The sequence below is a fragment of the Drosophila montana genome, unplaced genomic scaffold (assembly GCF_035044405.1).
Source record: "Drosophila montana isolate Dmon_TW-CO22-7 unplaced genomic scaffold, ASM3504440v1 contig_3031_1, whole genome shotgun sequence".
Taxonomy (NCBI): domain Eukaryota; kingdom Metazoa; phylum Arthropoda; class Insecta; order Diptera; family Drosophilidae; genus Drosophila; species Drosophila montana.
This window is the reverse complement of record NW_026997907.1, coordinates 155,795-180,706: the sequence shown is the minus strand read 5'-3', so window position 1 is coordinate 180,706 and position 24,912 is coordinate 155,795. Positions and strand designations below refer to the sequence as shown.

At 44.2% G+C, this 24,912-nt stretch overlaps 7 protein-coding genes across 11 annotated transcripts in view; 5 read left to right on the top strand and 2 right to left on the bottom strand.

Annotated features, from left to right (window-relative positions):
• The window catches only part of Mid1, a 65,627-nt gene extending 46,718 nt beyond the window's left edge, over positions 1 to 18,909 (bottom strand). For 2 of the 3 annotated variants that reach the window (XM_064685440.1, XM_064685438.1), the window contains exon 1: positions 2,326 to 2,356. The gene's annotated coding sequence lies outside the window, so the exon portion shown is untranslated. Of the gene's footprint in view, positions 1 to 2,325; positions 2,357 to 18,767 lie in introns of those variants that run through there. The other variant, XM_064685441.1, reaches the window with a different exon arrangement.
• Positions 10,383 to 14,253, top strand: LOC135430629 (solute carrier family 35 member F5). Of its 2 annotated transcripts, XM_064685374.1 has the most exons (8): positions 10,383 to 10,543; positions 11,157 to 11,478; positions 12,523 to 12,663; positions 12,734 to 12,787; positions 12,842 to 13,158; positions 13,219 to 13,484; positions 13,547 to 13,958; positions 14,022 to 14,253. In XM_064685374.1, the coding sequence occupies exons 2-8, from the start codon at positions 11,389 to 11,391 to the stop codon at positions 14,068 to 14,070; spliced, it is 1,329 nt and encodes a 442-aa protein (XP_064541444.1). In that variant the 5' UTR covers positions 10,383 to 10,543; positions 11,157 to 11,388; the 3' UTR covers positions 14,071 to 14,253. The 2 variants fall into 2 exon arrangements, with proteins under 2 accessions (XP_064541444.1, XP_064541445.1); XM_064685375.1 differs by lacking the exons at positions 10,383 to 10,543; positions 11,157 to 11,478 and adding an exon at positions 12,160 to 12,297.
• On the top strand, positions 15,105 to 16,257 carry LOC135430630 (peptidyl-prolyl cis-trans isomerase 6). The gene is made up of 3 exons (XM_064685376.1): positions 15,105 to 15,268; positions 15,429 to 15,553; positions 15,819 to 16,257. The coding sequence occupies exons 1-3, from the start codon at positions 15,179 to 15,181 to the stop codon at positions 16,219 to 16,221; spliced, it is 618 nt and encodes a 205-aa protein (XP_064541446.1). The 5' UTR covers positions 15,105 to 15,178; the 3' UTR covers positions 16,222 to 16,257.
• Positions 18,022 to 20,755, top strand: Ugt317A1 (UDP-glycosyltransferase family 317 member A1). 2 transcript variants are annotated; one of them, XM_064685456.1, is made up of 5 exons: positions 18,022 to 18,185; positions 18,804 to 18,968; positions 19,030 to 19,120; positions 19,184 to 19,639; positions 19,834 to 20,755. In XM_064685456.1, the coding sequence occupies exons 1-5, from the start codon at positions 18,183 to 18,185 to the stop codon at positions 20,715 to 20,717; spliced, it is 1,599 nt and encodes a 532-aa protein (XP_064541526.1). In that variant the 5' UTR covers positions 18,022 to 18,182; the 3' UTR covers positions 20,718 to 20,755. The 2 variants fall into 2 exon arrangements, with proteins under 2 accessions (XP_064541526.1, XP_064541525.1); XM_064685455.1 differs by having other exon boundaries at positions 18,801 to 18,968.
• Positions 20,756 to 20,833: 78 nt separating this feature from the next.
• RpS24 (ribosomal protein S24) lies at positions 20,834 to 21,847 on the top strand. The gene is made up of 2 exons (XM_064685467.1): positions 20,834 to 20,969; positions 21,247 to 21,847. Exon 2 carries the CDS (start codon positions 21,257 to 21,259, stop codon positions 21,653 to 21,655), a length of 399 nt encoding a protein of 132 aa, XP_064541537.1. The 5' UTR covers positions 20,834 to 20,969; positions 21,247 to 21,256; the 3' UTR covers positions 21,656 to 21,847.
• Positions 21,848 to 22,086: 239 nt separating this feature from the next.
• On the top strand, positions 22,087 to 23,646 carry LOC135430690 (zinc finger Ran-binding domain-containing protein 2). Its single transcript, XM_064685460.1, has 3 exons — positions 22,087 to 22,348; positions 22,551 to 22,864; positions 22,927 to 23,646. The coding sequence occupies exons 1-3, from the start codon at positions 22,248 to 22,250 to the stop codon at positions 23,463 to 23,465; spliced, it is 954 nt and encodes a 317-aa protein (XP_064541530.1). The 5' UTR covers positions 22,087 to 22,247; the 3' UTR covers positions 23,466 to 23,646.
• bonsai (28S ribosomal protein S15, mitochondrial) lies at positions 23,639 to 24,856 on the bottom strand. Its single transcript, XM_064685462.1, has 3 exons — positions 24,566 to 24,856; positions 24,370 to 24,503; positions 23,639 to 24,188 (listed from the first exon to the last, which is right to left on the bottom strand). Exons 1-3 carry the CDS (start codon positions 24,769 to 24,771, stop codon positions 23,689 to 23,691), a joined length of 840 nt encoding a protein of 279 aa, XP_064541532.1. The 5' UTR covers positions 24,772 to 24,856; the 3' UTR covers positions 23,639 to 23,688.
• Positions 24,857 to 24,912: the final 56 nt, after the last annotated feature.

The window sequence follows — 24,912 nt, the reverse complement described above, 5'->3', positions numbered from 1 at the left end:
CTCTCTTACTATTTTTCTGTTTTTTTTTTGTGCGCTCTGCATTTGATTTGCATTTGAAATGCCGTTACATGCGTTATGCGCTTTGCGAAAAATAAAGCTTATAAAACGCAATTTGATGACTGAGATTTATGACAACAACTTTGCATTTTGCATTGTCTGCTGATTTGCATTTGTTCACGCGAAAGAAGCAAAAGCAATACGTGCGTGTGTGTGTGTGTGTGTGTGTGTGTCACAGCATCGAGCTTTAAGCGAGCCAATAAGCGAGAGTGTGAGCGAGAGAGAGCGAGCATGTAGAATGAAAGCAGCGCCACGACGAGCACATGACGAACACGAAGTGAAACCGAAGCAGCCGCAGCAGCCACCACACAAAAGAAGAACGCCGAAAAAACGTCCCTAGCACACAACACACGCATAGACACACACACACGCACACACACACACACACGTACACGTATTGAGAGACAGCAGCAGCACACGCACAGGCCAAAGAAATTTATATAATTCGCAGCGGCCGACGCTGCTTGCTGCTGCTGCTGCTGCTGCCACTGCCGCTGCTTGTTGTTGGTGTTCTTGTTCTTGTTGTTATTGCTGCAAACACAAAACAGCGCTCGTGGGTGGTGTGTAGCAGCAATGTATATGTTTGTATATGTGTGTGAGTGAGTAGTTACTTAGGGCAGCCAGGCAAGCACTCGGCGTGCCTTTTGTAGCAGCATGAAGTAGTCGCCGTCTTCTTTGTCACTGTACGTGTTAGTGTTGGTGGTAACTGTAAGTACGTACGTGTATATATGCATATGTGTGTGTGTGTGTGTGTGATGGCAGCGCCAAAGACTACAGCGACTGCGGCGCCTGCATGTGGATTTTGCGTGTATGACTGTGTATTGGTGTTAGCTGCGGCTGCTGCTGCTGCTGCTGATGCTGATTGTCCAACAATAAACGCAGCATACTTGCAGGCAAAGCGTTCTTTTTGTTTAGAGCACGAAGAATTTTTTTTGTTGATTTTTAATGCATATATTCGTATTTATTTGTTTCTTTCGCTGCGTGTGGGTCACAAAAGACGCTGCGCTTTTCAACAAACAACAAAAAAATCATGTATATGTATATATGGTTTTTTTTTTATAATTATCATAAATGGAGTGAGCAGATGAATAGAATGTCATTTGAATGGGCGCTCTGGCCACACTGTGCGTGTGTATTTGTTAACTTTCACTTTTGTTTTATTTGCTGCTGCGTTGACACTGCGCGCTCACACACACACACACACACACACACGCACACACATACATATATGCACACGCATGTATATGTGTAGGTATTTTCGCATTTCTTTTTTTGTGCGTTTATGCGTGTGTGTGTGTGTGTGTGAGTGTGTGCTACTTCGGGTTTCTGCTGTTTCTGTATGGCGGCTGCTTATATAAGCCCGGAACATGGCACAAAAACTATTCGCCACGAACTTTTCGTTGTAGTTTTTCCTGCAATTTGCCACGGCGTTTTGTTTATGCAACGTGGTCACACTTTGTGGGGTGCCCAGCAGCCATTGCTATGATTTTCACATATTATATAACATTTGCAATACAAATTTGAGGGCTTCATGTGGCGGCCAGTCGATGTGTCACTGTTACTTCAATCGCTGTATCGATCGCGATCTATCGAAACATTACGCAAACACACATGCACACACACGCACACGTTTACGCAAACGTAAAGCGTTAACGTTACGTATAAAACTAACATAACAAATGCCCAAATACCCGTGTGTACATAATTACAATGTACTATGTGCGTGCGTGAGTGTGAAAGTATTTCTTCCAAGAGCGCAGCATCAACTGCCGTAACGGTCGCGTGGGCGGAGGCTGCGGCAGCGAGGGGTAGGGTAGGCTGCTTGCTTCGCTATTTTGCGGGGGGGAAGGGAAGCAGTGTTGGCAGCGCTGTGAGAGTTATGCTTAGCAGATTTTATAAGTTGAACACCAACAAAAATGGCTAAAATGACAGACAACGCGTTTTAATTCTCAACAACTCATCATTTGCATTATTCGTAAAACAATAACGATAACGATATCGATAACTCAATTGGCGTTTGCTCGTTTTTCGATTCTCAACTTTTCACGTTTATTGGTTGCGTTAGATTTGTTATTATTATTTTGTATTATTTCTTTTCATTTGCATTTACATTATGTGCTAGGACATTTTATGGGGCTTTTCTTTTTGCTAATATTTTTTTTATTTTTTGGTTGGTTGCTTTTTCTTTGTATTTTTTTCTTTCTTTTTTTTTGGTTCTTTGCTGCTTGCTTCTGTGGACAAACAGTTGCGCGACGACGCAGGATATACCGTTACAATCCTGCTTCTTGCTGATGGCCCCAAACGGCACTGACTGTGCCACAAATTGCAGATGGCGCTTAACTGGAATATGGCCAATGGCCCGAGAGCTGTCTATGGGGGGCAACCCGAACAACGGCGCCGCGCTCAGCGCTGACAACAAACGAACCCGAGAGCGCTGATAGCGATGCGCTCTCATGCTCTCGTTCTCTCTCGCTCTCTCTCTCTCCTCGCACTTCGTGTACGAGTCGTGACAGTTCGAATATGAAGCTTCCAGTGCTGTTAACTAACAGTGACTGCTGCCTTAACTTAACATTTGTGTGTCGCTGTTTGCGTTTGTGTGTGTGTGTGTGTGTGTGGGTGCGTCGCTCTGTTGAGCTGAAGCAAGAAAAATTACTTGCTGCAGGGCACTTAATCACTAATGACAGCGACGCCAAAGCCAACGTCAGCAGCAGCATCAGCATCAGCTGCGACTGAGGCAGCGACTGCGACATCGGTGCCTGAACCTCAACTCACTCAAAGTGCGTCTTCCCCCACTTGACTCGAATCGAATCGAATCAACTCGACACTCGACTCGGATTACGTCCTTTTCGCTATGCCTGAGACTATGACTTGGGCTTTTGCTGCTGCTGCTGGTGCTTCTACTTCTGCTTTTTGTGTGCGCGTTTCGTTACGGCGTTTTGTCTCACTTGGCCTAAATGTCTAATACCCTATAATATCGTTTAATCCCACTCAACGTGCTTTAGTTGTGCTCTGCTGCTTACAAAGAAGGCAGACGAAAGGCGCATCCAGTGCAGTTGACAGTTCCAAATGAGCCCATTCGATGTGGAGAGAGAGACAGAGGGAGAGAGAGAGAGGGAGAGAGAGAAGAGCATGTAGCTCTCCTCTTGAGCTGCTTTAATTGCAATTGCAAATGCTGTAGCATAACTTTGAGCGCAAGTTCAAGCTGTCAAAGTTGCAAATCACAAACTAACGGCAGTTGCCGCTAACAGCGTACTGGCCTCAAAAGCCAGCCAAGGCCGCCAAGACCTTCAATAGACGAGCAGACAGCTGACTCTGCCGCTCAAACTGATACCAAACGTGCTTCCCAGCGGCCACTTGAATTATTAACCTACCGTTAATTAAGCTAAGTAACTGTGCCACAAATCAAATCTGCCAAAACAGCGAGCCGCCGCAGTGGCAGCAACGGTGTCAGCATATAAACTATGCAACAATTTCTGATCGTAAGCACAAATATAGTGAAACCCCCGTTTGAGGGGACAACGGTATTTAAATTATAATGCAAAAATTTACCTAGCAAAAATTTTCCTAGCAATTAGCATTAAAAATGCCAAAAATCTGCTTAAGTAAAGGGAATAGAGATCTTAAAGGGAATGCCAGGCCCGAAATTGGTTTAATTTCAATAAGGTTATGTTTTATGGTAAACACTGATTAGAATTCGACGTTGGGATTTACACAGATTTTCCTTTCGAAAGCGACAGCCTAGTGGATTTTCGCTTGTGCCGGTCCCGGCCCGGCTCCGGCTCCGGTCCCGTTCCCGGTCCTGCCCCTGACCACACCCGTTGCTGATAAGGATAAGGAACAGTAAAAATAAAAGTAAAAGTGAACGAGGCGACAGACAAAAAAAGGGAAGAAAAGAAAAACTTAAAAACATCGACAGGAAGCATAAAGAAAAAGGGACAAAGAAGGAAGCAACAAAGAAAAAAAAAACAACAAAATAAAGAAGCGAATCCCACATAATTTGGCTTGGAAACCATTTTGCTTCAATTTATGCGCATTCCAATCAATAACTGTGACACATGCAACCAACGAACCAAGGAGCCAGGCAAGGACATCATCACACAGCATAGCACAGCACAGCGCAGCGCAGGAGAGTGAAAGTGCTAAGATATGCCCAATGGCACAGGGTGCCCCGAGGCGCCAAAGGATGAGCAGCTTTTGGCCAGCTTCTAAGGAGACACACACACACACACACACACACACACTTGTTAAAGAGGAAGAGCAGAGTGGAGGAATGGATATGAATGTGTCAAACTTATGCGGGCACACACACAAACACACACACGCACACACGCAGCTTAATGTGTGCGTGCAGAAATTGATAAGAAACAAAATAACCCTGAAGAAGAAATTGTGCAAAGAGCGGCAAGCCAAGCAAATGAGAGAGTGTGCGTGTGTGTGTGTGCGTGAGAGAAAATGGAAAACAAAACCAAAAATGCGAGCACCAACAACAATAATACAGCTACATCAGCAACAACAACAAGAATTCTAAGAAATTCTATTAGCAGCTTGTCTCTGTGTGCGAGTGTCTGTGTGTGTGTGTGTGCGTGCTTAAGTCGTGTATGCAGATCATAAGCTTTGCTCTACACACACAAGCACACAGCTTGCGCTAAAGTCAGCAAGTTTCATAGCATGCAGCTAGTTGTCGTTAAGGGACAAGCTTATTAGCATTGATCTGGGCTTAGGCATAGCTGGACAGTCGCAATCGTTTATCGTAATCGCAATCGCAATCGCAATCGAAATCAATGTCTTCCTTGGCACGCACACACACACACATGTTCGCAGTGCACAGACATGGGCAGATAAGCGTTACAAGGACGCCGCCGCTGCTGCTGCTCGAAATGAAACGAAACTGGGCAGCGAAAGCAAGCGGCAAGGATTTTGCGCAGTTTTGCTGACAGGCAAGTGGCAGGCGGGCAGTCGAGTAGCGGGGCAAGCGATTTCTGCTCTTTTTGCACGCACACAACAACAACAATAAATAGAAGCAAAAAAAAAAACGGAGACAGGCAAAGGCAACGCAAGTTTTGTGAATGAAATTTCGCGCAGGCACAAAGCGCACAAACAACGTTTAGCTGGCGCACAGACACACGCATACGCACACGCACACACAGACAGACAGCGGCTCACCCTCTCACTCACTCGCACGCACACACGCTCTGGGCGAAGTCACGCGGCTGGCGTATGCACAGCATGCGAAGCACATAGACAAAAGGGACTGTCCAAAGCGGGGGGGGAGTCGCCAAAGCAGGAGCCCAAAAGCAAAGCAAACAATGCCGCGCTCTGTGTTTGGGTTCAAAGCTACTAGAAAAAAAGAAACCAAAACGAAAATGAAACGAAACGAAACGTAAGCAAAGCAGCGCTGCGAGCAGAGCAGCGAGCAGAGCGCTGAGCGGAGCGCATGATATGGTATGGTAAGCAGCAGAGCGGCAGAGGGGCTGGCTGCAGGGAGAACCCAAAAGGGAATCAACATCTGCCGCTGGGCAGGCAGACAGTCGCTCTCGCGGGCGTGGTGGTCGCTCGTCGCCTTGGCAGCGACGTCTGTGGATGGAGAAGCGAAGCTCTTGGAATGCTGCTGCTGCTGCTGCTTCTGCTGCTGCTGATGCTGCCGCTGCTGGAAGGCACAAGCCGAAAAACTAAACTAATGCTCAGCATTTATCGATGATGACGGTACACGGGGGGGGGGCGGAGGACAGTTTGCGGCGTTGACCCACAAATATTGCTGCTGCCGATATACATAATTATGTTAACCTCTGTCGCTGTCTGGCAGCGCACAACGATAATCACGATTAACATGATGATAAAGATAATGTTGTTGTTGATAACAGAGCTCCACGCGGCAGAGCAGCGCAGTAAAAGCAATTGGCAGCAGTTTTATTGAACGTCGCCGATCCTCGCGCCCTCCAGCTCCCTGTTAAACATAAAATGCGACCTTGTAGCCAGTGTGACCCTTCAAATAGAAAAGGGAGCTTTTCGTATACGTTTATCGAACCTGTTCACATTTCGATAACGATAACATTTTTAAGGTAGAAATCGATTAGGTACGAGCTCCCTACGATATAAATATACAAATAAAATAAATTGAATATTAAAAGAAAACCCCGTATGTAAAATCACGTTCTTTTCTGCATAAACTTAAAATTAAGAACCTAAATCGACAAAGCAAAAGTTCGCAACATTTAGAGTTTTAAGCTGAGTTAAGATCATGTCAGGACACAGCTGATGAGGTGAAGGATGAAGTCATTTCGTGTATAAACACCGATGCACACACATACATACGTATGCATGCACGTAGCCAGATATAGTTCAGCTGAAAAGTATGCAGTGACTTTTATGCTTAACGTAGCGCATTCGCTGGCCACACACACACATACACACGTAAAATGTAAATTCATCTACACGTGTGTGTGTGTGTGAGCGTGTGTTGGTTGGGTGGTGATAAAGCCATAGATATAGCTTGGCCTGCATGAGTGTGGATAATGGCGCGGCGAAAAGTCGAAACGTACACAGCACACTAACACACACACACACGCACGCACACACATATTCGCACACACACATGCGCGCACATAATAAGGTGCGATTTGTCTCGCGCATAAAACGAAATTTCCTGCAAATACACACAACGACACACACACACACACACGCACACACAGAGAGACACACTTGGCCAACAATGGTCGCTTCTGCTAGGCAGCAGAGCAAGTTGGGGCATAGAGTGTTGGGCAGCGGGGGGTGGGTGGGTGGCTGGCAGTTTCGATTGCTTTGTTGCTTGTATATGACAGCGTGTCTCTGCGTGTGTGTGTGTGAGTGTGTGGAGGACATCTTTGTAGGTTAAGGCTCATGTCAAAGCTGGCAAACTGGTGCGACAAAAGGGCGTAAGGCTTTAGGCGTGGCAAACTCGTTTGCCATAATTATTGCTTTTGTTGTTGCCTGTGTGTCTGTCTGTGTGTGCGTGTGTGTGTGTGTGTGTGGGTGCCGCATTATTATTTTAACCGGAAATGTGTGTGCTGCCCCCGGCAACCCCTTCCCGCCAAACATCACAATCAAATTTGTGAACTGCATGAACTTTTTTCTCCGTTTCTTTTTTTTTTTGTGTTTCGCTTTGGCGGAAGCTCGTGCTCTGTGCCGGCGACAACATTTAGCCAATTTTTTTTATGACAATGTCGCGCTCTCTCCCCCTCACTCTCTCTCTCTCTCTCTCTCGTTTTTTGGTGCTCTCTGCTTAACCTCAGCTGCCGACAGCGCCCACTTTTATGACAAATATTATGTTAAAGACCGAATATGCGCTACGCCATAAAAGTCAATCATTTTTCATTTCGCTTTGCGCGTCGCTGCTGACGCCGACGCGGACGTCGACGTTGCGCGCGTCTCCGTCTTGGCTCTGAGCTGTCACTCACTCTCACAACGCCATTCACACAAAAACCAAACGTCCCGCTGCCCGCTGCCCGCGCTGTGCTGCGCTGCTTGCCGTTGCCTTTGGCTGTGCTTGATTTTGCCTTTCTTCTATTTTTCTTTCTTTCATTCTTTTCTTGCTTTTCTTCTTTTTTTTTTGGCTGTGTCCGCTGGGGACATTTAATTTTTGGCGGTCATTCGTTGTGATTTTCCTTGATATGCGATATACTATTTTATGTACAGTGTATGTGTGCGTGTGTGTGTGTGTGTGCGTGTTTGTTTGTGTGTATTTGTCGCTCTCGCTGGCTGGCTAAGCGCTTGTTGTTGATATTTGGCGCGGCTTGCTTCAATTTATGTCCTGTTTGCCTTTATTGTCGAGCTTTACTTGTTCTCGTTTTCAATTTTTTTTTTCCTTCCTTTTTTTTTCATTTTTTTAAAGGACCTTTTTTTAGGGTGCGCAGCGTATTGTGGATCACATTTGTTGTGTTGTTGTATTGATAAGTTCATTTAATGGGCACGGCCTGACATGCCCTCTGCCCACACACAAACAGACACACACACACACACATACACATATATACACACACACAAATGCATGTGTGCGTGTGGCATTTGTTTGAGTGCGTTGCGCCTAATGAGTTTAATGCTTTGTTATCAGCGCTGTAATCTGCTTATGTAATATGCGGCCAAAACTTCAACATAATTGAATCACAAATTATGTCATTTTGCGTTTGAGTGTGTTTGTGTGTGTGTGTGTGAGAGAGAGAGGGAGTTTTTATATATCCACACCCACATGAAGGCCTTGGGCGCAACTTTAAACGCATTAATTGCCAGATTGTGAGAGAACGGATTGACTGGCAATTAAGCAGTGCGCAGATAACCGTTTTAATGGTACTGCTTAGCCGTTTAACATGGTATATACCCCGTGCTAGAGCGAGACAAACTGATCATAATGTAGTTAAGTTGAACTAGTTCCCAAACGACACTTGCAAGCAGTCCACTGATAACTTATTAATAATTAATGGCACTGCTTAGCCGATTGTAATACTGTTTAGCATGAGCGAGACAAAAATGGCAGAAAACTGATCTTAATGTAGTTCAGTTGAGCTTGCAAGCAGTTCACTGATAGCTTATTTAATGACACTGCTTAGCCGTTCGACTACTGCTTTGCATAGCCTAAGTCATGTGTTAGAGCGAGACAAAGAGTGATCCTAGTTGAACTGAACTAGTTCAGCCATTTGCAAGCGTAGATTTGCCAGCTTTCAGAAGCTACAAACTTTCCATAAATAAAATAGAAAATGTTAACTAAAATTAACTAACTTCATACGCTTTTCTTTTAAAGCGCTCATAAATTTGCACAAGAAACGATGCGCAAATTATTTAACGCAGCAATTGTCATAAAGCAATTACAAGCAAACCACACCTGATTGGGTTCTGTTTGTTTTTAGAGCAATTTTTTAATGAAGTGGGGGAAACACGTGCCCCGGGGCTGGGCACAACTACCAGCAGGTTCCCTCCCCCCCTCCCCTGCGATCCAGCGCCGTCAGCGTCCCCGTCTCTGGCCCATCACGATGCCTGTCAATGACGGAAGGCCACTTTCATTTTGTAGGAAAAGCAAATGAAACTTAACGGAAAAGAAAATTACATCATGCTCGTTTCAATGGGTCGACATAATATTATTTTCCTTGGTGTTTTTTTTTTTCGTTTTGCTACCCCGACCCCAAGCGCAGCACCCACTGTGTAAGCCATATCCACGTGCACAGACATACGCTGTGTATGTCTCTGTGTGTGTGTGTGTGTCTATGTGTGTGTGTGTGTGCTTCATCATCATCTTCCGGCTTGCGTCTCGTGGCTCCTTTTGCCTTCTGTCGATTTTTTATTTATTTATTTTATGCCTACGCACATACGCGCCAAGCAGTTTGACAGGTGTCGCCGACTGAGTGGCTGCCTGCCTGCCAGCCTCGCTGACTAGCTGGATGACACAGGGGGGAGGGGGGGTGTAGGGTATAGGAGGAGGTAGTGCCTGTAGCGGGCGTGGTCTGTGTGCTGTGTGCCCCGCGGTGTAGTTGGAATGAAAAATGTCGCCCTATTATTCTTTGTATTGTTTTATGCGGCATTTATACGCTTATTTTTGTTGTCTTTTAATAGACGTGGCAAAGTACACCCAAAGACAAAGGCAAAAACAAAACCAACAAACGCTGGGGCTACTTTACGTACATACATATACCCTACCCCAAACCCAGACAGACAGCCACACCCGACCCCATCATCCAGGGCCTGTGTCTGCTGGCGTTTTATCATCATCCAATCAGTAGATAAATAACACATAAAATGAGGTGCTTAATCGGGTTTGAAGTGATGAAAGTGAAACTGTGCCGAGCTCTGCCTGGCGGTTGGTTGTTTCTCTTTGTCGCCATGTCTGTGGTTGCCAGTGCCGAGGGGGCCACGTCTTTGTCTTTGGCGTAAATCTGAAGTAACAACTTTATATTTGTATATCAGTTACACACACACACACACACACTCGCACTCGCATTCGCACCTATTCGTCAGACTTAAGAGCTTGTCAATTGCGCGTGACAACATAATTCAGCATTAAATTGTACGCGTAGACAAGTAATTTGTCAACATTTATTTGCGTTAAATGCAAAACATGTATATACAATTGATTGATACGCTGCAACACACTTGCACAATTTAAATGTGGCGCGCAGTTTATCGATAGGCGAACTATCGTAACAGCTAACAGAAAGTTGGCAGCACACGCGGCAAGCAGCGTCGCGCCTATCGATTTGCCGCCACTTTCGTTATCGATAAGCCGGACAGCTGTATTGTTTTTCTTTTTGTGTGTAGGCAAATTGTACGCAAACAGTATTAAAAACGTTGTAGACTTAAGATATTAATTAGCAACAATTAATTAAATGCAAATTGCAAAAGCAGTAAAGGGAAATATATAAAACCCGCTGCCCAAGTGAAATAAACCGTTTAAAACAGTCGCGAGCAGCGCAGTCGTCTGGCCGCTGCAGCGAAGCGCAGCTTGACGAAAGTCTAAAAAGGCCAGGTAAAGGCAAAAACTATTAAAAGAAAAACTGCATAAATTAAGCATAACATTTAATTGTGTATCGTTGTGGTTTACTTTGTTTTACACTGTTCAACATGAGACTTGTTGAGCGTTTATTGATTTTGTGTTCTGTTAATTCAAGAGCCAACAACAATTGTAAATGCTTCACATAATTTGTTAGCCAAACAAACGGCTCAACTTTGACAGCTGTTATGCCTATAAATAGCGTTAAAGCTGCTTATCAGCAAGGGAGGGAGAGAGAGGGGAGGGGGCAGGTTTGATATGACGTATGCGTAAATCTGACAACTGTTGTTCTTTTATCGCTCAACGTCACTTTTCGTGCTAATGATTAACATACAAACGCCCCCGCAGCCACACCCCCCACACTAACAGAAACACGCACACACACACACACACACACAGACAGACATAATCTTCGAGCTGTTAAGTGATTCGAGTGGCCTCTTAAAGACGCAAGACGCTAATTAAGCCAATTGCCTGTTAATCAAATTGTTACGATTTGTGGCCCAATCAAGCGCGCTCAATTAGGCTAAAAGAGCGTAGCAGAAAAAAATCAATAAATGCATTGCCAATTACTTTATTCCCATTGCAGCCATGTCTCCAGCACGGAAGCAAGCCAAAGTCGATGCGCCAGGCGCGCTTTAAGCCCCAACCAAATCCATTGACGACGCAGAGCAAAGTATCAAAAATGAAACAAAAAAGTTGGCGGCACAAGCGTAAATAATTGAATTTATCAAACAAAAACAACAGGCGCACGCGGCGGACAATAAAACGCAGCGAAAGTAAATTAAAGCTAAGCGAAAGAAGCGCAGAATAAGTTGACCATGCTCGGGCGCACTCAGAAGCTGCTCCTGGGGCTGGCCATCCTGTTGCTAGTCAACGTTCTATGGGTATCCTCCAGCGAGCTGAGCAAGGTACGTTCAAAAATCCACAAAAAGAAAACTTATTAAGCAAAAAAGGAAAACAATGGGAGCGAAATCTTACGACTTTCACGTTACGTCACGTAGCAGGAAGTTGCGTTACGTTAAGGAAGCTATCATGACAACGTTACGTTTCTCAATGTGAATTAACCGTTTTATCACCTTTTTTTTATTATACAATAGCAGCGAAATCTAACGCCTGTCACGTAACGTGACGTAGCAGGAAGTTACGTTAAGTCTCAAGAAGACATGACAACGTTACATTTCTCAACTTTTTATCAGATTAAGTAAAAGTAATATAAATCAGCAAATTAAACAGTAGCAGCTAAATCTATACGACTGTCACGTAACGTGACGTAGCAGGAAGTTACGTAACGTTAAGACTAAGGAAGCTATCTATGACAACGTTACGTTTCTCAATGTGAATGAAACTTTTTATCAGATGAAATAAAAGTAATATAAATTACAAATTATCAATTGCAGCTAAATCATAACGACTGTCACGTAACGTGACGTAGCAGATAGTTACGTTAAGTTTAGACTCAGGCCATGACAACGTTACGTTTTCAATAAAAAGTCAACTTTTTATCAGATTAAATAAAAGTAATATAAATTAGCAAATTAAATAATAGCGGCTAAATCTAACGACTATCACGTAACGTGACGTAGTAAAAAGTTACGTTTAGACTCAGTAGGCTATGACAACGTTACGTTTCTCAATATAAAGTCAACTTTCTATCAGATTTTAAAAAATTATAAAAAAGAAAAATGTTGCGATTGCCTGAGACTTTTGCTTTTTTATGCAGCTGTCACGTAACGTTAAACTATTCAAACTATATATGTATAATGATATTTTCTTATGGCTTAGAAGGAGGACAAGAAAAGCTTTCAACTTTTATAAGCCAAAAGATAAAGTTCCTTAAATGAAGCTTATTTTAACTTCATGTTGCAACCATACGAAAGTGTATTGACTCGCGATTATCTCAATTATATTAAACATTATACAAATTGATAATTAAAACTCTTCTCTTCGAACAGTTTCTCTATGAGGATGACAAATATGACAAGCCGTTCTTTTGCACATACTTTAAGACCTCGATGTTTAGCATCTATTTGCTCATCATTGGCATTATTGCGCCCTGGAAGGAGTCTTGCGAGCGTCAGCATGGCAATTATGCGGTTTGTATGAACTGGAGCAGGCATATCTGCCCTGAGAATACCCTATTAATTTATGTGTTTACCCTTGCAGATGATGGAACAGCATGCCGACGAGGAGAACTACTACACAAGTCAAGCTGCTTTGGTAAGCTAAGCGAATTTTGATTTTCTTGCTGGTTCTAATCCGTTTGCATTGCAGGGCGATTCGACATTTGTGCCCATACGCGTTGCCAATCCCATCAATGGCGTGCCATCCGGCACGGAGAGCGATGATTCGAGTGGGCGCAGCGTGCGCTTCTGCAAGATGGCCGAGGTGCGCGAGATGTCGGCACATGAGGCGACAGATGCCCTGATGGCACGGCTCTCCTATGCCGCCAGCATGCGGATCAGGCGCCAGAAGACGCATCACAAGACGGCCAAAACGGCGCTGCTTTTCTGCCTGCTCTGGTTTGCGGCCAATTACTTCTCGCAGCTGGCCCTGGACATGGACGAGGAGCCGATGGTGACGCTCATTAGGTAAAGTTTCTTCAGATATCAGCCGAGGTCCAGTTAATGTTTATACTTTGCTGCTTGCAGATCCACTTCGGCCACATTGTTCACCATTTTATTGGCCGCCTTGTTTCCGTCGGCCATGGGCGATAAGCTGACGATCACGAAGCTAATTGCAGTCACCATCAGCATTGGCGGCGTTGTGGTCATCAGCATAAACGATCTGCACGACTCGAAGATGACGCGCGGCATTCTGTTGGCCCTGTTTAGTGCATTCTTTTATGCCTCGTACTTGGTGTTTGTTAAGCGAAAAAGCGACACCGAGGAGAAGGTCGACATTCCGCTCTTCTTTGGTAAACTCTTCTATACTCTCTTATATTTCTTGTTGTAAATATGATTTTTGTATTGTTTGCAGGCTTTGTTGGTCTCTGGAATCTGTTGCTGTTGTGGCCCATTTTCTTTATACTGCACTTCACCAAGATCGAAACGTTTGAGCTGCCCAGCCAGGGTCAGTTTGGCCTGCTCTTTCTGAATGGCTTCATTTGCACTGTGCTGGCGGTGGCCTTGTGGCTGTGGGGCTGTTTTCTCACCTCCTCGCTGATCGGCACGCTGACCATGTCGCTGCAAATACCGCTAACAATTGCCTTTGATGTGCTCCTCAAGCACAAGCCGTACTCATCTATGTACTGGATGGGCTCCGTGGGCTTGGTGATTGCCCTGCTGCTTGTGGTTTTGCTCATGCGCAACGATGATTCAGATCCGCTTATGAAGCTATTCAAAGTTGTATATAGAAAAATCTGTGGCTGCCATAAGCCCAGCATTGTGAGGTAAACTATATATTTAACTATAACTATTTCGTTTCTCCGAATAATACCTTGCTCTTTCTTCAGAGTCGCCGACGATGAGCAACAGGAATCTCTGATAAATAGCAGCGAATAAAGTCGGACATCGTTTCCGGAAAGGCTTTTGAAAAACGCGCTTTCTCAACATTTAAAAATTGCTCACTGCAATGCAAATCCAAACTTGGCTGTTCACGAGTTCGTTTCGAATCGTTCTTTAATGTATAGCGACAAATATATATATATATAATATACAATAATATATTGTATGTACGTAGTTGTAGTTGATATTTCGCACAACTTTCATTTCCTAATTTGGTTTTAAGTTAAGAGCTGAGAATCCTGATTGCAATTTTACGTACAATTAAGATAATATTATTTTATATTTATATTATCTTATCTTAGCATTCTGTAAATAGCTTTAGTCCTAGTTTTTATCTCTATATATGTGATAGGTCTTAAAATTTGCTGAACCTTTTTTCTTATTTAATCTAATCAAATGTTAAATGCTTTTCGTGCTCGACCTTACTATAGACATATATATATTTATAAATATATATACCCTCCATACTCAATTGTAGCATTTCAAAAGTTTTAGGTCTGATATTCCCTGTTGCATAAAACAGTTTCTTTATTATTTATATGAAGCGCGGAATCTGTTTATAAACGTATTTAAATACACATATATGTTGAAATCTTTGAAAATCTGTTATTATTTTGCAGTGAGACCCCAATTCAGTATGCTTTTTTATAAACAAAGTTAATTATAGTTGGTTATTGTTTACAATAAGCAAAAACAAATTAAATATTATTGTTAACCCGCGATAAGATTATTCCATACGTAATTAATAAAAGTGCATTGGTATGTATTCTAGCCCGCAATTAATATTCCCGTTTTACTTTTATCAAAAAAAAACAAAAACAAAAACAACACGCTAGCCAATGACAGACAAAAACGTAAGTTTAAAATAATTACATTCGCGCCCAAACTTAACATAGCTGTTAACATAAATGTTATCGATATGTTATGTTTACATTTTACAGCACTGTTATTGCCAACATTGCATGTTAAAAGTATCGATAGTACATCAACAAGAGGCAGCAGCAGGTAGTCATGTTAAATGCGCCTCTCAGTATATTTCTCGCGGTTGAGCTGAACGGACGTCTTTTGTGCGCGAAAGTTTAGTGGTGAAAAAAACTTGTAGAAAATGAAGTTCCAACTGGCTTTGTGCCTGGTCGCCATTGCGGCCGGCGTTGTGGTTGCTGATGAAAGCAAAGGACCCAAAGTGACCGACAAGGTAAGCACAGCAACCCCAGATTTACATACACACACACACATAGATTGTGTGTACCTGCGTCACTTGGTATACACATCGATACAAACAAACACATAAATCATCTGCGCTGTTTTTTTAATTTTTCATCAAGTCTATTCATGAATGTGTGTTTGTTGCGTAGGTTTTCTTTGACATCACCATTGGCGGCGAGGCGGCCGGTCGCATCGAGATCGGTTTGTTTGGCAAAACTGTGGAAAAGACCGTGAGGAACTTCAAGGAGCTGGCCGAGAAGCCGCAAGGCGAGGGGTAAGCAAAGAACGACACGCCGTTAATTGGCTAAAGCAATACACACACAAACACACGCACACGTATGCAGTTAGCTGTAAGTGTGTACACACTACTCGTATGTATTTATAGGTTAGAGCGGGAGTAGTTGCTATCAATTACGTGGCGTTTAAGTGAGAATTAGTTGACAAAAGCGAATAATCCAAATTGAATTGTTTACCAACTGCTGTGACACTAATTTGCCCATTGTGTTTGCTTCTTCTTCTACCCGAATCTGTGTGTATAGCTACAAGGGCAGCAAGTTCCATCGCATCATCAAGGACTTTATGATCCAGGGCGGAGATTTCACCAAGGGCGACGGCACCGGCGGACGCTCCATCTACGGCGAACGCTTCGAGGACGAGAACTTCAAGCTGAAGCACTATGGCGCCGGCTGGCTGAGCATGGCCAATGCTGGCAAGGACACAAACGGCTCCCAGTTCTTTATCACAACCAAGCAGACCAGCTGGCTGGATGGACGTCACGTTGTCTTTGGCAAAATCCTGTCCGGCATGGATGTGGTGCGCAAAATTGAGGCCAGCGCCACGGATGCACGCGATCGTCCCGTCAAGGATGTCGTGATTGCCGACAGTGGCACCATCCCCGTCGCCGAGCCCTTCGCCGTTTCCAAGACTGATGCCACAGATTAAGCAGAAACATAATAAAAATATACATGCGTACATATATATACATATTTTTTTTTTGCATTTTGCCAGATTCAAAGCATGTCCTTTGCAGCATAATCAATTTGTAATTAGAATTAGAGAACTCTAGAGTAGAGCAGCAATCGATTTTTCTCAACGTTCGAGTTGGGCTTGCATTTAACAATAATAATTTGTATACTGAGCAAATACTTTGGCTCCAAAACTATTCTCAAATTTGTAACGTCTAGAAATGCATTATATTTAACTATGTGATAAAAAAAAAAAAAAACTAAGAAGAGAAATTGTTTTGTGTTGGGCTTTTTTGTGTTTGTGCCGCGGTTCATTGAACTGGTTTCTTTTTTGGATGCCAAATTGCGCTCTCTGTGTGTGTGTGTGTGTGTTTGTTTGAGGGTGTATGTGTGTGTGTTTGTGTACGTTTTGTCTTTTGAACTTTTCCTGCTTCCCTTTATCGAAACCGGTTTCCAGTTGCTTCTGCACCTTTTGCAGCTGTTTTGTCGCTAATTTTTTTATTATTCTTATTTCTGTACTCTTTCACTTTGCTGCGCTGATTCTAGCTGGGTTTTTTATTTAGTAAAAAATAAATAAAAAGCTGACACAGATGCCAGCTCGAAATTCGTGTCACGTTCTTCGGTTTAGCAGCCGCTCGTAAATTTGTTATGCACATATTTATACATTTCATTTTCCAATGCCAATTACAGCCAAGTTCTAAAGAAGCCTTGCTTATCGTTGGAAAAAAGCCACAAAAAACATTTGCCAAATCAATTTGCTTATAAGCTAATCAGACTGCAATATGTCTAATAGGAAATGTAAGCTCAAGTCGAGAATTATATGAATAAGTTGCTGTTATCAGAATTTTGTCTTTTGAGCACTTATTATTTTATGTTATCAGACCCTATTAGACCCTGAATCCAATTGGAACCTATTTAAGCTTTTGCTAGAAAGCGCTATAAATCCTTTAAGTTATATTTGCTTATCAGACAATAAAGCGATCAGTTTTCCAATGGGAATGTAAAATTGTTAGTCAGAATTTTCCCTAGCTTATTTGCTTCATAACTCAATGGAAACAGACTGGAATTTTCCAACGGGAAATAAATTTAACCCTTAAATACGCTGATAACGAGCCAAAGAACTTGCTACGCATAATAAAAACCTGCACATGCCAATCAGACTGCACGTTTCCAATAAGAACATCCGACTCGTATCAAGGATTTCCATATTGAAAACTTAAATTTGGCTATTAAATGCCACAGAGTGCATCAACCTTAGCGATTCAAATGCTTCCTTATGCTTAAACTAGTTGGGAATTCTAGGAACAGCTGCACCAAAACTAAGAAAATGTTTGTACAATGCATTTTAAGTTGGAAAATTCTTTATGAGATGTGAGCAAGTGCCGAGTTGCCGCTATGAAATCTGTATTTGAAGAGTACATTAGCTATGTGGCCTGCGCCCCTTTAAACCCCCCCCTCCCCCCACTATGCCCAATGATATGCATGCAACAGCGAAGCGGAGAGCGCGAGAGAGAGAAAGAGGATCATGTGGCCCCCGAGTTCGAGTGGAGCAATTACAAATTTGCCTGTGTCAGTGCAATTGAACCCCCTTCGCATACAGACAGACACACATATCTATATAGATTTATATATACATATATATGTGCATATGTGGACTGTGTATTGTTTATGTCGGCGGCAATCTCGTGTGCCACATATGTTTCCCATACACATATACATACACATATGTACATCGAGAATAACCACAGAAATTCTGGACGCTGTCGCATTTCTAAGATTATTTGTTGCCAGCAATCAGCGCGACGAGGCCAAGCGCATGGAGTGAAGCCTACAAAACGGCAAAGGATTGCGAAATAAGAGTGAAAACTTAAGCAAAAGTAATTGCAGTTGCATATTTAAAGATTTTCAGCTGAAGAAATTAACTTAAACCGGCGCAAAATGGTGAGTTTTTGGGCGTATCTTCGAAGGGATCGGAGATCAGAAACTATATATATAAAAATACTTAATTGATAAGCGAACAAGCTGAGAAGCTGAGAAAGTTTGTTGTTGCCGATGATGTGTACCAATCAAAACGTCCAAAATAAAAACTGAACTACGAAATCCATTCAGAAAATATGTGTGCATATATGTAAATTATATATCTGCTTTTTAATGGGCTGCAAAAGATACACATACAAGCGTTCGCCAGATGAAATCATTGACAAAACATATAATAAAAGAAAGGAAAGTTTGTTCAGATTGAAACAAACAAATTGGTATAATCATGAGGAACCAAACAAATTGGTTTTATCATGAGCAACAGAGAAAAGCCAGGCAGAAGCGGAGATCTGTTGATTGCCAGCTGAGGTGAGAGGTGAGCCTCATTAAAGGGTCCAACATCTTTTACAGCAGCAAACATAAAAGTTAGAACTTTAAGAAAACGAGGCCAAGAGCAGAAGATCAAGGCGAGCTACAAATTTGCATATCTTAGTCTCTAATAAAGACGTCTCCAATAGGAGAAGTATTCAAAAGTTGGGAGCTCACCCGAATATCTATACATATCTATCCTCCTCTCAGCAGCATCATAAAGGATTAATCTGCCCAATCACGCTCTGCCTGCTGCTGCTGCTGCTGGGCAACAATTGTCGCGCTGCCAAGATACTCGTCCTGTTTCCACATGCCAGCGAAAGTCACTTTGCTGTGATGCGCACCCTGGTCGCCGAGCTGGCCGGCCGGGAGCACAATGTGAGTAAATAATGCCAGGCAGCAGCCTCTAGGAATAACTAAAGTTCACATTTCATGCCAGGTAACTGTTTACGGCAGCCACGGGCTGGGCGAGCGCCTGGAGCGCGTGGCAGAGACTGTCGTCGCGCCGGAATATGACTTCTGGAGCAACTGTAAGTGGAATGAACTGAATTTAATAAGAACAAAAACTTAGATTAACTTTTGACTTGCCGTAGTGCAACAGCATGCAGCAGCTGGCGGCAGCCTGGAGGACTTGGCCCGCTTGTCGGACAGCGAGCTGCGCAGCTCCTTGGCCCAGGTCGGCGCGCAGGCTTTGGAACACTTTCTGGCGCAGCCCACGTTGCAGGCTTTGCTGCAGCTGCCCAGCGCCGAGTTTGACTTCGATGTGATTATTGTCGACTATTTTTACACGGAGGCGCTGCTGGCGTTGGGCTATAAGCACAATAAGCCCACCATCGGCATTGTTAGCACGGATTTCGGCAATTATATGAATGCGGTGCAGGAGGCGTTGGTGCCCGTCGCCTGTTCACCCATCGATTTTGAGGCGTATACGCCGGAGCTGGGTTTCTCGGCGCGCTTGGCCATTATACGCGAATGTATTTCGCGACGCAAACAATTTCACAAGGAACACTATGCGGCACAGGAGCAATTAATGCACAAACATTTTAAAAGTAAGTTTTATGCCTATTCGGCTTGGCGGCACAATTAACTGTGAATGACAAAACTGTTCTCCAAGATGTGGCAGCACTGTCCGCAACACTTATCGATTTAACTGTGCTGCAACACTTATCGATTTCACTGTGCTGCCTATCGTTTGCGCTTATTTTGAATGTTAAATTTTAGCGTATTTAAATTCGATTTGCAGTTGCAGCCAATGTGCCGGAACTTCAGGCACATCATTTGGCTTTGTTGCTGCTGAATACTCATGTGCCCCTGTGGACGCCACGCCCGTTGGTGCAGCAAATTGTGCCCGCTGGTGGACTGCACATACGCGGACCGCGCGAATTGCCCTGGAATGTGAAGCGCTATGCGGAGGAGTCTCGGGACGGCATCATCTACATGCAGCTGGGCAATGAACAGCTCTGCGGTCAGCTGCCCAAAGAGAAGCTGCGCATACTCTTTGAGTTTATTGGGGGGCGGAAGGAGCGTTTCATTTGGACCTGCCACGATGTGACGACGCTGGAGGGTCTGCCCAAAAATGTGATGATACAGCACGGAGTGCCACAGATTGACATTTTGGCGCATCCGCGTGTGCGCGCATTTATTATGAATGGAGATCTGTTGAGCCTGCAGGAGGGCATTATGCGTCATGTGCCCATGCTGGGTTTGCCCAGCTTCCAGAATGAACGCAAGAACATGCAGTTGGCTGTTGGCCTGGGCGTCGGCCTGCAGCTGGATCAGAGCAACTTCACCAAAGCCGCTCTCGACTGGGCACTGGACGAGCTCACGACGCAACAGCACTATCAGCATGCCATTCGCGAGGTGTCCAGCGAGTTCCGGGATAGACCGTTGGGCGCCTTGGCCAACGCCATGTTCTGGGTGAACTATGTGGTGCGGCATAAGGGCGGCGCTGCGATCAGAACACGCGGCATAGATATTGCGTCGAATCATTTGCATTTATTTGATTTGTTTGTTTTTTACTTTGGTTTGGCGATTGTTATATGCGCCGTTTTGGTAGCCGTCTACTTCGGAGTAGTGTATGCCCTGCAAAGAAAACGTAACGATGCAAAATTATCAAAGTTAAGTTAGATTTTAGTTGAAAATTAATAAATCCCAATGAGAACTAATAGAGCAACAAATATGTTTAAAATGAAACGATTTAATCGATTTGAATGTGCGCCATACACAGGGCTGCAGTGAGAACGATAGTTAAACGTTCGATACAACTCTGTCAAAAAAAGTGCTGCCAAGTCTTTGGGAAACGATGGTGGCCATCTTCCTTTCTAAAGAATCGCGTTCGCACAGCAGACGTGTTTAAAACCTTTTTGAGTGGTTTAAAAGGTAATAATTGTTTTAATTTGGTCAAAACCGTATTTAAAGTGTGATGTTCAATGTGTGAATGCCGCTGCATATGAATGCAGGCCGATTAAAGCGTGTTTAAACGTGTGGCGAGCGCAGCGTGTCACACGTGGAGTCTCGAGTTGCTCAGCGGAGCAGCTAGTGCATTGAGGTTATGTTGATTTCGTAGTAAAAACAGAAACAACAGAAACCTGTGAACTGTGTGACAAGCTGCAATTTGGTGTATAAAATCCTTGTCTAATTTGTGTGTATTTTGCAGCTCCGTCAAAATGTCGACAGGTACAACTGCTACAATCCGCACCCGCAAGTTCATGACCAACCGTCTGCTTGCCAGGAAACAAATGGTCTGCGATGTGCTCCACCCGGGACTCTCGTCGGTCAACAAGACGGAGATTCGCGAGAAGCTCGCCGCCATGTACAAGGTGACACCCGATGTTGTCTTTGCATTCGGTTTCCGCACAAACTTTGGCGGTGGCCGTTCCACGGGCTTTGCTCTCATCTACGACACCCTGGACTTTGCCAAGAAGTTCGAGCCCAAATACCGTCTGGCTCGCCACGGCCTCTTCGAACAGAAGAAGCAGACACGCAAGCAGCGCAAGGAACGTCGCAACAGAATGAAGAAGGTCCGTGGTACCGCCAAGGCCAAGATCGGTACCGGCAAGAAGTAAAGCAATCCGCTAGCATCATATGATTGTGTGTGTGTGTGTTTCTGGTGGCGCGCACCGACAATTCCCAATTTAGCTGCTGGTTATGCGTTAGTCTAACTTTTATAAATTCAACGACAACAGTAAAATCAGTTGTTTACTTTTTGGAGCGGCTATTGTTTTATATGCTTAAGAAAATAAAACTCTAAAAGTAAATGCAGCCATGTCTTTGTTAGTGTAAGGCTTATGGGACACATTTTCTCATAACAAATTTAGATATTTTGCTTAATAAAAACATAAATTGCGCGTAAACAAATACAATTTGCATGTTTAGTTGTCGTGTCGGCCTTGCCAGACTTGTCAAACCGCAACACACATTTAAATGGCAACACCTTAGCTGTGCCAGTCTGGCCACATCTGGCAAGCATTTCAACCCTACTAGCAACGCTACACAAATTTATTTGCAAAAAAAAAAAAAAACCAAACCGGAAAAATATTCATATACAGAAATTGTATAAAATTGTTTTAAATGTCAATTGCTAGGCTGGCCAGCATTTCCGAGGATTATTCATAGCAGCATACCGGCAAAAGCCAGAGGCCACACAACCAGCTTCAAATGTCGAATTGTGGGGGTGTTGGTGGTGGTGGCGGCAGCACTGGCGGCAGCGGCGGCGGCGTCAGCGTCTCGGCTGGCGATTGGATTTGCCCAGATATTGAGTGAGTGCGCGTAAAGCTACAAGCGTAGAGATCTATGGCGCAGGATTTGAGTGTCCTGCATCCGGCACAACAACAACTGCATTCACCCCCTCTCCCACTTAAACTAACAGACAAATACAATAAATTGTTGTTTTGTTACTCTTATTCTTCCTCCATCCGCTCGCATTGGCGCGCGGCATTTGTGCGTGTGTCTGTGTTGCAGCTGTCGTCATTTGAACTTTGCGCGTCGCCTGCAATGCAATAAATGCGACCGCGAACGCGAAATTAGCAACAATGAAAAGCCAGACAAGGACAGGGATCGAGATCGAGGCAATGGCAGCAGCGGCGGCAGCAGCAGCAGCTCCTCCAAAAAGAAACTGGGCACAGAGATTGGCAAAGTAGCCGCGGACAAGTCGCGCGGCCTGTTCAGCGCCGAGGACTGGCAGTGCAGCAAGTGTGCCAACGTAAACTGGGCGCGACGCCAGACTTGCAACATGTGTAATGCGCCCAAATTCACGGATGTCGAGGAGCGCACAGGTGCGTACAGCTGGCTATCAATCCTTGTCTAGTTACTATCTCATCGCTTAATTCATTTGCAGGCTTTGGCGGCGGTTATAATGATCGTGGCGTAGTGGAGTACAAGGAGCGCGAGGAATCAGACAGCGAATATGATGAATTTGGGCGCCGCAAGAAACGTAAAAATAATGACAGAGGCGGCAGTGAACGCAGCGATGATGATGGGCGCGGCAGAGATGATGCGAAACGCGCTCGTCGCAGTGTTATCGAAGGGGACGAGGAGGAGGAGGATGATGAGGATGACGATGGCGATTTGTCCAAATACGATTTGTGGGGCGACAACGAAGTGACCTCAAGCAATGTGAAGAGCAGGGAGACGGACAATGGGAATAGCAACAGCAGCAGCAAGGAGAAGACAGCGCCAGCAACAGCCAGCAGTAAAAGAGCATCACGTGCCTCCACCTCGTCCATTTCCTCATCATCCTCATCAAGCTCGTCCAGTTCCAGCGACTCGTCATCAAGCTCGACATCAAGCAGCTCCAGCAGCAGCAGCCACGCTTCCAATGGCAAGCGTGACAAGAAGCGATCCGACACACGTTCCCGTTCACCCGTTCGGCGCTAGACTTTCATCAATTATAATCTCCGTTTGGAGAGATCATGCTATCATCTTGTTTTGTTTTTCTTTATTTCAAAAAACGAAGAACGAATGTTTATTTATTTTTCTAAGCCTGCGCCATTTGCCCATGACATGTATTGAACTCTACGCCGCATAAGAAAATCAATAAAATCAAATAATTTAAGAATGTGTCATTAGCTGATTTTATTGCTCGGCAGCCTTTAAATAATTAATGGAAGGTTTCATCCGATTGTTTCTGTGTAGCGGCGGCTGCTGCGTCGCGCAGCTCCTTCAGCTCTGCCAGTTCCTTGCGCGCATCCTCGATTTGCTGCTCCGTTACGGTCACGGGCACATCGCAGTCAATCTGCTCCTGTCGCACAAATAGCATTTTCTTAATGGCATCCTCCAGAAAGGGTATTTGTTGCGCCTGCAGCTCTTTGTGATAGGCTTCCAGACGCTCCTCCTTGATTTTCTCGCAGTAGATGTCTGTTAGCTTCTGCAGCGATTCCTTGCGCGTTACCCAATGGAAATGCGCTGGCGGTGGCTTATAGACCAACTCCAGCTTCTCCAAAATCCATTCGAAGCGCGGATAATCCCAGCGTCTCAGGTATTTCAGAAACTTTTTACGCTTGTCGATCAGCTCCTTTAGTCGCACTTTGATCATCTTGTCGCGTGGATGCACCTCCATGTGCGCTTGATAACGCCGTATGACTGCAGTCATTTTGGCCACTGTTTATTGAGCAGGCAATATAAAAGAGAGCTATAGTATATGGAGACCTAAGCACCAAATATGATGGATCTAGCTTCTGTCATCTCTCTCAGAATGCAAGCTTTAAGCGGAGTGACAGGCAAGGAATGATATTTCTGTTTGTTTTGCCCATAAGTTTTATGAAAATTAACTTGTACTTACGTTTCGCTTCCATGGAGCCATAGTCCTGTTCATGACGCTGCACCTCCTTGACCATTTGGTCACGATAATAACGCGTCGTCAGATTATTCCGATTGTTGCTCAGCATAAACATTGATTTGACCGTTTCGTCGGCACTGAAAAGAAATTGCAATTTAAATTGATAGAACTTCCAGCAGGTGAGAAAAACAAAAATTACTTTGCCAGCTCCTTGGAGTCCTTGTATTCCGGCAGAATCTCATTGGGATTCAGCGGTGGCAGCTGGGCCAAATCGCCGCTCTTCTCCGGCTTGATGCACGATATCTTTTCCGGTCGCACCCATTTGATTTTCAGATCTGACTTAAACGCATAGTCACGCACAAATTGGCGCGGCACGGCGTGCACTATATTTAATAGTTTATTCATAAATAATAACTTTAATGTTGCATCCAAATGCGTTTCGCTGCTAGAGGTTATATCACTTGGCCAGTGTGCACATATATACGGCAATTGAATTATTGCGGCACAGCTGACCCTAAACAGTGTGCACACACCATGGCAAAGCAA

Coding starts and splice junctions, on each gene's coding strand:
- LOC135430629 (XM_064685374.1), top strand. CDS start 11,389: ATGCTCGGGCGCACTCAGAAGCTGCTCCTGGGGCTGGCCATCCTGTTG. Junction 13,159..13,218: donor CCGATGGTGACGCTCATTAG/GTAAAGTTTCTT, acceptor TGCTGCTTGCAG/ATCCACTTCGGCCACATTGT. Junction 13,959..14,021: donor CATAAGCCCAGCATTGTGAG/GTAAACTATATA, acceptor CTCTTTCTTCAG/AGTCGCCGACGATGAGCAAC.
- LOC135430630 (XM_064685376.1), top strand. CDS start 15,179: ATGAAGTTCCAACTGGCTTTGTGCCTGGTCGCCATTGCGGCCGGCGTT. Junction 15,269..15,428: donor GACCCAAAGTGACCGACAAG/GTAAGCACAGCA, acceptor TTTGTTGCGTAG/GTTTTCTTTGACATCACCAT. Junction 15,554..15,818: donor GAGAAGCCGCAAGGCGAGGG/GTAAGCAAAGAA, acceptor CTGTGTGTATAG/CTACAAGGGCAGCAAGTTCC.
- Ugt317A1 (XM_064685455.1), top strand. Junction 18,969..19,029: donor TGGCCGGCCGGGAGCACAAT/GTGAGTAAATAA, acceptor ATTTCATGCCAG/GTAACTGTTTACGGCAGCCA. Junction 19,121..19,183: donor ATATGACTTCTGGAGCAACT/GTAAGTGGAATG, acceptor GACTTGCCGTAG/TGCAACAGCATGCAGCAGCT.
- RpS24 (XM_064685467.1), top strand. CDS start 21,257: ATGTCGACAGGTACAACTGCTACAATCCGCACCCGCAAGTTCATGACC.
- LOC135430690 (XM_064685460.1), top strand. CDS start 22,248: ATGTCGAATTGTGGGGGTGTTGGTGGTGGTGGCGGCAGCACTGGCGGC. Junction 22,349..22,550: donor TGGATTTGCCCAGATATTGA/GTGAGTGCGCGT, acceptor TCTGTGTTGCAG/CTGTCGTCATTTGAACTTTG. Junction 22,865..22,926: donor GGATGTCGAGGAGCGCACAG/GTGCGTACAGCT, acceptor ATTCATTTGCAG/GCTTTGGCGGCGGTTATAAT.
- bonsai (XM_064685462.1), bottom strand. CDS start 24,771: ATGAATAAACTATTAAATATAGTGCACGCCGTGCCGCGCCAATTTGTG. Junction 24,504..24,565: donor GACTCCAAGGAGCTGGCAAA/GTAATTTTTGTT, acceptor ATTTCTTTTCAG/TGCCGACGAAACGGTCAAAT. Junction 24,189..24,369: donor TGGCTCCATGGAAGCGAAAC/GTAAGTACAAGT, acceptor CTCAATAAACAG/TGGCCAAAATGACTGCAGTC.